This window comes from Panthera tigris, chromosome F2, assembly GCF_018350195.1.
Source record: "Panthera tigris isolate Pti1 chromosome F2, P.tigris_Pti1_mat1.1, whole genome shotgun sequence".
In the NCBI taxonomy this organism is placed as follows: domain Eukaryota; kingdom Metazoa; phylum Chordata; class Mammalia; order Carnivora; family Felidae; genus Panthera; species Panthera tigris.
Genome location: NC_056676.1, coordinates 20,983,035 through 20,994,408, shown reverse-complemented (window position 1 = coordinate 20,994,408; position 11,374 = coordinate 20,983,035). Strand labels below are relative to the sequence as shown.

At 34.6% G+C, this 11,374-nt stretch overlaps 1 protein-coding gene across 2 annotated transcripts in view; it reads right to left on the bottom strand.

Moving 5' to 3' along the window:
• Positions 1 to 346: 346 nt before the first annotated feature.
• Positions 347 to 11,374, bottom strand: part of XKR9 (XK related 9) — a 40,334-nt gene continuing 29,306 nt past the window's right edge. For both annotated transcript variants that reach the window (XM_042973657.1, XM_042973658.1), the window contains 2 exons: positions 8,880 to 9,100; positions 347 to 1,043 (listed from right to left, as the gene is read on the bottom strand). In XM_042973657.1, the coding sequence (XP_042829591.1) occupies positions 415 to 1,043; positions 8,880 to 9,100 (850 nt within the window). In that variant the 3' untranslated portion in view covers positions 347 to 414. The remainder of the gene's footprint in view (positions 1,044 to 8,879; positions 9,101 to 11,374) is intronic.

The following is an 11,374-nucleotide window of genomic DNA, read 5'->3' as shown; positions in this document are numbered from 1 at the left end:
CTCCACAACAAGCATTAGTTTTGATTCCGAAACAGTGAGGGGGAAATTGGAGGGAAGTTCAATTCCAGGCTTCTGATTTGGGGGAACCAGAACATTTCTTCCAATTCAGGTCAAGTTGGCAACTCTACCAGGCAATAGGGAAACGTATCTGAGTATTCAAGATCTTTAAAGCCCAATGAGAAATTAATTTAAATAATAAAATATTACAATACTCTCTCATATTCATAGTTAATATACCAAAACTGATCTCAAAATAAAGGAAAGAAAGAGAGAGAGAGAGAGGGATGGAAGAAAGAGGGTACGAAGGAAGGGGGGCAGGAAGGAGGCAAAAATAAGAAACAACACATACATATGACATTTTCTTTACTAACCAATGAAACAAAAAATAAAAAAACATATCTCGTAAATGAATAGCTATTCCATTAGAAAAAACTTCATTCTACAATCTCTTTCAGCTGCTATTCCATCAATTTCATCAGGTTTTGTTTCTTCATTTCTGTTTGGATGCAAAGTCCCATAATAAACAATAAGAAAAATAATTCCAAGGACCAGACTAAGAGCTATAGTGATACTGATAGGTATAAAATAGTCTGAATTAAAAATAGAGACTGGGCAAACCCAAAACCCAATCAATATCCCCACTGTGACCAGTATCCTTACAATATAATAACAGAACATTGGATATTTGGTGTTCTGTCCCTTAATATTAAAAAAGGTAAAGGTAAGTATGAATCCAACAACAACTCTGTATAAGAATTCCATACTTATAGAAGCACAAAACTGAGTTTGCTTTTTAAATGCCCACAATATCCCTAAAAACCAAAGAAATAACAACAGAAATAATGCAATCTTAACATTTATGAATAAAAGAAGTACAACACTCAGCATCCAAGATAATAATGTAAACAATTTGTAAAAGAGGTATGTGAGTTTAGGACAGAATCCATTAAGGAGATTTTTATCAGGCAAGGATTTTCTTAAAGCTACTTGATAATCAACAGTCGACCAAGAAATAGCACAGCAAGAAACCATGATGGCAGCATCTACAAAACAAAAAATAAAAACATATATTGTTATAGGAATAATAGTAGCAATATCAAATTACTATATGCCATACATGCTTTATCTGTATATATGCATGCCCACAAACATGTCAGGTACCTTATATATTCATTTCATCTAATCTTTGAAGTAGATATTAATATTCCCATATTACATATGAAAGAATTGATGCTTAGAGAATATACATATTACTTGACTCAAGTCACACAGCTAGCAAGTTGCAGAGATCTGAAGCTAAATCTGCCTGAGGGTTCCAAAGTTGGTTTACTTAAATGCTACATTAGACTGCTTTATAAAATTTTAAATAAATTCACTGCACAAATCTTATTGAGCAACTTATATAATGAAAACTGCACACTCTAGAAGTTCTCTAAGAGACTACAGTTACAGTCCTAGTCTTTCCAGTCTTTTTGGCTTTGACCTTGGACATATACCTAATTCTCCAAGAGACAGCAAGATGGGGGATGGGGGTAGGAAGGGAAAGAGGAAAAGAGGGATGTTAAACAGAAAATTTAATGTCAGTATAAGGTATCAACAAGCTTAATTTCCATTTCTATAAGACGAATCAAATGAGCAAATATATTCTAAAACTTACAAATTTCTATAGGTTTGACATCTTTGTCCCATTTTTTTCCCCCAACAAGTAACAGAAGAGTAAGTTCATTACTACCGTAAAAAGGTATGCCATTAGCCCCATTGCCAAAGCTGGGAACTTTAACAGAACTGAAAGCAAAGACATTAGAGAATTAGAATTTAAAGCAGACTACAGAATGCTATTCCTTCCCATTTAGCCTCATTGGAGGTCTATATATTATGATAAAAAGGCAGACTTAAAATAAACTGACCTATTAAAGAGGATTATGATTATAAATGCCTTTGTCTAACCTCCTGGTTTTACCATATTCCACTCTGGACCACACAATTAGCTGAACTTTTTTTTTTCTTCTTTAATTCAAACATATTTTAATTAAAGCATCTCTTTCCCCTAAATTTTGTTTTTTTCTAATTAGTTTTATCTTCTACCAAATACATATACATAACAATTGAACAAATAAACAAAAACAAATTAATACACATATATAACTTAAAAGTCAGTAAGTACTATAGAACTTATAAGAAAAATACCCTGTTCTACCCCCCTCCTCACTTCTCAGTCGCAACCCCCAGAAGAAATCACTATCAATTTCTAGTTTTTCTTCTGACACTTATTGCCATATTTGCAAGTAAAACACACCTATTCTATTTCATAATTTATCTGCTTTAGACAGTGCTTACTGATTTCCTATTTGGAAAGAGGAAAATTTAGCACATACACACATATATGCACATGCTCCTTGCATTTTTCTCTCCCTCCATCTGCCCAACGGAGTAACATCACAATTTTTGGTAAAAGTCTATATTTGGTGTTTATCTTACTATAACTACATAAGTAGAGCTTTTTTTTTTTTTTTTTTACTGCTCAGCCAAGTATTACATTCATTATATTTTCTTTCCTTTAAAACTGCCCATTGCTCCTTTACTTGTTTAGTTTTTTATAAATTTATTAATATTTCTTAGGAAAATCTTCAAATTAATTAATAAAACTCCCCTATGGGGGTGCCTGGGTGGCTCAGTCGGTTAAGCTTCCGACTTCGGCTCAGGTCATGATCTCATGGTCCATGAGTTCGAGCCCTGCGTCGGGCTCTGTGCTGACAGCTCAGAGGCTGGAGCCTGTTTCAGATTCTGTGTCTCCCTCTCTCTGACCCTCCCCCGTTCATGCTCTGTCTCTCTCTGTCTCAAAAATAAATAAACGTTAAAAAAAAATTTTTTTAAAAACTCCCCTATATATATCTATCAGTTCTTATTTTTTTAAGAATATAATCCTCCTGGTCTAAGGTGGTTGTTCCCAAGGTTTGCTTCCTGCCTTCCAAGAACTTCCCTTCACTTCTCTTCGGTGTTGACTTCTGTTTCCTGTTCTCATGTTTCTTTCTCGCTTTATTCCCATGTTTTTACCAAGCATTCTCCAGATATTCCTGAGAGAAGCTGCATCTAAGCAAAAATTTTTAAGACCATGTATGCCTCAAAATGTCTTTACTCTACCTTCAAATTTGATACACAGTTTTGCTAGAAATAGAATTGAGTGTTTAAAAATGTTTTCCATTAAAATTCTAAAGTCATTGCTCTATAAGCTCTAATTTCAAGTACTAGGGTTAAGAATTTCAATGCCATTCAGTTTCTCTATCCTTAAGTAATTTTTTTTCTCTCAAATCTTACAGAAAGTTATCTTTATTCTTGCTTCTCTGAATGTTATAATGATGGGCTTGGTATGCCCATTTTTATTCATGCTTTCAATCTAATAACCCACATCCTTCAGTGATATGCTATTTTATTCTTCGGTGGTTTCACTACAAATCACAATATGCATATCAAATATATCAAAGTTATAAGTTAATGCTCTACCTCAGAGGTGGATTTACAACAATGGTAATGAAGCTTAAATTTCAGGGACTCACACTTGCCCAGGTTCCTTCCAAGCCTAGCAAAGCCCTAGCAATGTGTTCACTTTGTCATGTATTTTTATAAGATTCAGGAAAATAAAACATTTTAATTGAAGTTGATTAAAATCCCTGTCTCTACCCCTACTTACTCTCTCTTACATTTTCCCTTGCTGTATTGAAGTAGTTGTGCGTCATTTTGGAGATCTGGCTAAAGGGAAACTGAGTTGAGAATACATTAAGTGTAGGTCTGAGGGACATGTTTATAAGATCTGTTTCAATAATTAAGATTAGTAAGTGACAGAGCTAGAATTCTGTTTGCCTGATTTTAACACTTCACTAGATGGCCATCAACAGGCCTTTGACTATGTAGCAGGAAGGCATGATGATCTTGCCTCATCCAGTAGACGTTATTAGTTTGACACTACTTCCCATTTCTTACTAATCTATATGCTCTAACATATTTTTCTTGTAATTTAGCTAATGTAACACTATATTATACTCTACCCAAACTGAATTCCTTGTCTTTGCCAAACCATGTCTTTGCCTATGTATTTCTCTCAGTCTGAAATGCCCTTGCCCAATTACACATACACAGATCCTTATTAATTTCTTTTTGATTTGACATTATTGACACCGGTGAAGAAAACCTAAGACTCTCAATATTTACTGAGACATCAACAATAAACTAATGTTGTCAATTCACACTATTTAAAATTAGTTACTTCATCTAAAAAAATTGTATATACTCTGATATTATAGCACATTATTGACAAAATTGCCAGGGTTTTTCCCAAATTTAACAATCAAAAAAATATGCATATTATTAATAATCTGTGACATTGAATGAAGCTTTTCTAAGTTAAAATAAAAAACAACTTTCAATCAACTATGCTAAAAATCGGATTGAAATTTTCTGTTCTCTCCATAAATATTATAAAATGATAATCAAATCAAGTCAGTCAGAGAGTACATGCCAAAAAATTTAGAAGAGTATCAAAATAATAAAAACATATTACTTTTTTCTCTCGTGAAATTTATAGTATTTGTCACCTTTCTTACATCTGTAATTTACTACAATTTATTTTATTTTTTAAAAATGTTTACTTTCGGGGCGCCTGGGTGGCTCAATCGTTGAGCCGCAGACTTCGGCTCAGGTCATGATCTCGCGGTCCGTGAGTTCGAGCCCTGCGTCAGGCTCTGTGCTGACAGCTCAGAGCCTGGAGCCTGTTTCAGATTCTGTGTCTCCCTCTCTCTCTGACCCGTCGGGCTCTGTGCTGACAGCTCAGAGGCTGGAGCCTGTTTCAGATTCTGTGTCTCCCTCTCTCTGACCCTCCCCCCTTCATGCTCTGTCTCTCTCTGTCTCAAAAATAAATAAACGTTAAAAAAAAAAATTTTAAACATTTACTTTCATACCTTTTATAGACTGAACTGTGGTCCTCCAAAATTCATATAGTGAAGCCCTAACCCTCAGTGTGACTCTGTTTTGAGATAGTGCCTTAAAGAGGTAATGAAGGTTAAATGAGGTCACATGGGCATGGCTCAAATCTGATAGGACTAGTGTCCCTATAAGAAGAAGAAGAGACACCAGAGAACTTTCTCCGCACAGAGGAAAGGCCATGTGAGGACACAGCAAGAAGGTGGCCATCTGCAACCCAAAGATAGAGCCCTTACCAAAAACCAACCCAAATGACACCTTGATCTTAGACTTCCTGTCTCCCGAACTATAAAAAATATATATTTCTGATGGTTAAGCTGTGAAATTCTATTATGGAAGCCTACACAGACTAACACAATACCTAATTTGTTTACATATTACATTCTTTTTCTTAAATAGGGTCTTTCTAAATGTTTTAGTTTTACACTTCAAAAAACCCAGATCTACCTTTGCTTTACCTTTTTTCTGGACTACACAAGGAATTTAAAACGCTTTAACTCCATTATCTTTTACTGGACTTACACATTTTTGCTGTTTTATACTTTCATTCTATCTTTTTCTTAACCACATAGTATTATTTTCCTTTTATACAATCTTAATGTAGATTTACCCACATATTTACTATTTTCTTTCCTCTTTATTCCTTCTTGCATTTCAGAACACCTCCATTCTGTATGAAGTACATTCTTTGGAATTTCCTTTAGTGAGGATATGCTAAGGTATGAATTTCTTTCTACTTAGTTGCTTGTGAGATAAAGGGCTTCCTGAATCTGTAGGTAAGTGACTCTCATCAGTTCTGAAATTTTTTCAGCCATTAACTTCTCAAATACTGCCTCTGTTCCATTCTTTCTCTCTCCTTCCCAGACTCTGTTCAGATGTATATTAGACCTTCTCATCTCTTCTTCCATGTCTCTTAATATCTCTTACATATTTCCCATCTCTTTGTCTCCGTAAACTATAATCTGGATAATTTCTTCTGATCTAGCTTTGACTCACTAATTGTCGATACAGTTGTGTCTTATCTAAGTTTTCATTTTCAATTCTTAAAATTTTTAATTCTCAAAAATTCTGCTCTTTTGTCAAATACACAATTCATTTTTTTTAATTTTTTTAATGTTTATTTATTTTTGAGAGAGACAGAGACAGAACATGAACAGGGGAGGGACAGAGAGAGAGGGACAGGGAGACTGAAGCATTCTCCAGGATCTGAGCTGTCATCACAGAGCCTGACATGGGGCTCAAACCCACAGACTGGGAGATCATGACCTGAGCTGAAGTCAGACACTTAACCAACTGAGCTACCCAGGCACCCCTACACAATTCATTTTTTATAGCTTCCTATTCCATATTTTCAAGTTCATCATTTACCTCTTTCAACATAATAGGAAGTATGTCATACTTGGCAACCATTAATTTCCAATATCTAAAGCCTTACTACATACATTTTTTCTATTTCTGCTGATTCTTACTCATGATGCCTTATTCCTTCTAGTGCTATAAATTATTGTAAAACATTCATTCTCCTTGGAAAACTGTGAAAATTATTTGAGGCCTAAGAGAAAGTGAATTCCTCCAGGGAGGATTTATAGTTGTTTGTGCTAGACAGGGTCACTATCAGTCTGGGACCACTTTAACCTATATTCATAGGTTATAGGCTTTTATTGGTTTGTTTTTGGGGGTTTTTTTGTCTTGTTTTGTTTTTTGGACTAACCAAAGGTGAGAATTTTGATTGCACAATTGTTACAGTGTTATGTTTACCTTCTCTACTCGGCACCAGGCAATATTCCTTGCTGTCTCTTCAAAGTAGAGAGGGGGGTAAGTAACTTCACACTTCTATCTTGAGGAGGGTACCTTTTGGAGTACCAGTTTTACAGATTAGAATTTTCTACCAGATGTCCTTCCCTTGTGAGGACTCTGAGTTTTGTCTTCAGTCTTCCCCACACTGGAAGCTATTGAAACTGAATCTATTATTTATAGGTTTGGTTAAAACCTCCAGGTATGCCTTCAAAGTCTTACTTAACCCTGCTGTGTACCCACTTTCACATATTTTGGCTTGTTGTATCAGATTGTTTTATGGCTTTAGGAAGGCTTTTGAAAACATTTATCCAATTGTTTTACATATTTTCAGAGAGAGGATTAATTCAAGTAATTTTGCCTTTCAGTGGTAGGGTTTATTTAAATAATCTGAGTTTTCCATCTGCTTTCCATCTTCTAAACATTTGTTGATATTTCTAATCTGCTATTCTACTCTGCATTCTCTTTGTCCTTGTGGGTTTAGATTGTTTTTACTCCTTTACTCTCCTTTTTAGTATAATTTCAGGAAAGTGCAAAGATAAAGAATATGTTCAGTCTTCTGAAGTACTTCTATATATAACCTGATTATTTTTTACATTTTGAATTATTCTTCCTGATTGTCAAAACAATATGTGATTTCTGCAGAAAATTTTTAAATTCAGAAAAGTATAAAGAAGATTAAATAAAATCACTCATAATCCTACTACCCAGAAGCAGCCACAGTTAACATTTTTGCATATTTTCTTCCAGACATTTTTATATAATGATTTCTTTGTATCCTTAAAAGTATGCTGATAGAAAATTTCATACTGCTTTTTGCCTAAATTTTATTTTAGAATTACTTTCTTGTCGTCAAAAGTTATCTGTAAGTACTATTTCTAGTGGCTATATCATTTTTTATACTAACAGTCTACAATAAGTTATTTACTAATTCCACTGTTAGCCAATTAGGTTTCTCATTTTTTGCTATTTTTTACTAACACCTCAACTTCTTATTTCATGAAGAAACTAAAGGATGAGGATAGAACCGTAACATATAGCTAGCTGTCACTGGAACCCATTGTTGGTCTGGATGCTGTGTACTACTCAAAATCATCAGAAGATCCACCATAATATAGGCTGTAAGTTCTAAATGTTGATCTTCCAGCTTCAGGAACTATATGATATAGAACTTTTAAGCCCAAACCCACAAAGTCTTTGTATCACAAGGAATAAAATGTCTCATAAGTAGGTTCTCTTCAATGTCTTACTATCAAAGTAAAGGTAAAAACATTAAAAGGGGCTGCAGTCTAGAGGTTTATGGGAAACCAGAAACAGGAAGCCTGGAAGAATGAACGGATCTCATGGGTGACTCTACCATAGAGAGAACTCCAGGGAAGATGATAATCTGTTCCTCTGAGATGAATCCATGTCTGCACAGAACAATAGTCATTATTGAAAACTGGGTCTATTATTTAGCAAGTAGGTTTTTTTAATATCTAAATTAAATACCTACAAAGGTTTTTTTTTTAATGGAAATACCAAATTCTGGAAATTCCCAGAATTTACCCTATGAATAAACTTCACACATGCAAAATGATGGCTACATAAGATTACTCATTGTAATTTTACAATAGTAAAATATTAGAAACAACCTAAATTAACGTAAATATGGGACTTGTTAAATAACTCATTGTACATCCATAATTTGTAATCTTATACAGATAATAAAAATGAATGAGGGAGCTCTTTCGTACAGATATGGATAGATTTCCAACACATACTGTTAAGTTCAAAAAGCAAAGACAGATTTTATGTTTACCATTTCTGTAAAAGAAACAATAGGAAAAAAGGATATAGGCTTTTTAAAATTTTTTCTGAAAGAATCATCAAAAAATTGACAATAATAGTTTCCTTTCTGGGCAGATGAAAAGAAGGAATGGGAATAAGGGAGAGAGAGAATATGTCTTCATATACTTTTTGATACTTCCACAATGTACTTCTTTTCAAAAAAAATGAATAATTCTAAAAAGAAAAAATGTAAGAAAAATTCTAAAACCTGCCAAAGAGCTGTGTAGTTGACACAAGATCTCAGTGTATTCATTTAACATACGGTGTGAGGAAAGACTTACACTGAGTGAAATTTGCTTGACCATGCTCCAGAAGGGTGTAGAGCTGCAAAACAAGTTGTGGGCAGCCTTCCAGGTAGGTCTCAAATAGCCTGAGCATGCTCAAGTCAGTCATTCTATCTATAACTTCTTTATGCTGATCAATTTGTTCTTCCATGAAGTTATCAGTTTTGCTGCTGTATTTGAAAGCCACATGATAACCTTTTTTCAAGGCAAACCAATACCTGTAAAAACAAACATTTATCTCCAGTAATATATTCTTTATAAGTGTATGTTAATATACATAATAATTTTGGAAAAGGTAACATGTTTAAGTATAGAATTTTCATACAAACTTTGTCTACTACAAAATTTCTTTCAATTCTGAATATTTCATAGTGGCTATATTGAGATTCAGACTCCATAAACTTTAACTGCATGTTTGATTTGTAGGTGTATGCTAGCACACATGTTAAGCATACATGATCTCAATTCATCTTCACAGTAATTATAGGAAATGAGTAGGTATTATTCCATTTCACAGATGAGAAAACTATGGCTGAGAATGTTAGAGTGATTCACTGAAAGTTATGCAGAGCGTAAGAGGCAGACATAGACTCCAAACGTAGATCTTAAGATTCCTAGTCTTAACCACTACTTTCTGAAAGACAAATTGCAATTTTCAATTCATGCGATTTATCTTAAATACAAGACAGATGCATGGTTTTATGATAATGTCAAGGTTGAAGATAAGACTGAACCTAGCAAACAATTACTCAATATCTGCAAAGTGCTAGCCTCTTTGACCACTACCACCCTAGAAAATATGTAATGTCTCAAAGACTTTTAAAACATTCTTGCTCAAGCTCCTCTTTTTAAAGAATTTTAAAATGAACATGATTTTTCACCATGCAAGTAAAACTAATAACAAAACATATCGAGACACTTATTTAGAAGAAATTTGGAGCTAGCAACAAGGCAACCAGGATTCTAGCCCAAAGCTTATCAAAACTCTTTATCTATTCCTCAGTTTCCTCATATATAAAATAAGGGCAGTGATATATACCTTCTTTCAACCTGCCTCTTCTGTCAATTTTTCCCATTTCAGTAAATGGTACCAACATTTACCATGCTGCTCAGACCAAAAACATGGAAATAATTTCTAACTCCTTTCTTTTTCTCACAACCTAAAAAAATTCCTCACCAGGTTCTCTTGGTTCTTGGTTCTAACTTCAAATATATCCAAATCTAAACACATCATCACTTCCACCACTTCAATCCTAGTTTAAACAGCCAACATCTCCAGTCTATATTACTTCAATAGTTTCATAACTGGGCCTTCTGATTCTATTGCTCCCAATGCATTCTACTCCATAGATAGCATCTAGGTTGAACCTGTTAAACATAGTTCTGATGTCACTCTGCTCAAAATGCTCCAATGATTTCCATCAAACTTAGAAAAAAAACAAAGTCTTACCACTTTTTACATAGCCCTTCATAATCTGCCTCACATGCATTACTCCCGCTACCTTTCCATCATATTTTTCTCACACTTTTGGTATTCTCTTCTTGCTATTTTTTCCAATGTAAAGGCTTTATCTTTGCTACCCGCCTCTGCCTGGAACTCTTCTGGGTAAGATGTGGCAGACGCTGCTCCAGGAAGCTCTACACACGTGTGGCACCATCTCCTGTGAACCCCCATGGGAGGTCATGCCCGATCTCTACTTCTACAGAGATCTTGAGGAAACTGGAAAAAAGAAGCAGGCTACTGCTGAAAAGGATGTGACCAAAGAGAAATTTTAGGGTGAATGGACTGCTCCAGCTCCTGAGTTCACTGCCACTCAACCTGCAGTCGCAAAATGGTCTCAAAAAACTCAGGTGCCCTCAGTACCTATTTAGCAATTCCCTATGGAAGACTGGAGTTCTCAGCCTGCCACTGAAGGCTGGTGTGCAGCTCCCACTGGTCTGGCCACTGAATGGGAGGAACAATCACTGAGTGGTCTTAAGCTGCTCTCCCACAAACTCTTACAACAGAAATAAGGCTGACCAAAAAAAAAAAAAAAAAGTTCCTTAAAAACCAAAAATGTTTAAAAAACAGAAAATTTACTAATTTACTCCTTAACTTCATTCAGGTCTCTACTCAAATGCTACTTCCTCATAGAAGTCTTTCCAGGTCACACCATCTAAAGTAGTAGTACTCCCCATCATACTCTCTTTATCCTGTGGTGGTGTTTTTTTATCGCCATTTGACATATTATTTTTATTTTTACCTCCTCACAAAAATGAAATCTACATGAGCAGGGACTTTGTTTTATTTATTGCTATATCCTAATCAACTAGAACAGCTGGTGCATAGTAGGTTCTCAGAAAATATTTATTCAATGAATGAATAACTGAAAGCTCATGACATTTTTCCCATAAAGATAAAGAGACAGTAGATAGGAAAGAACTTTGAAAAGCTGGAAGTAACACACAAATATAAGATATTGCTATTGTAAACAAGATGTATGCATAAATGG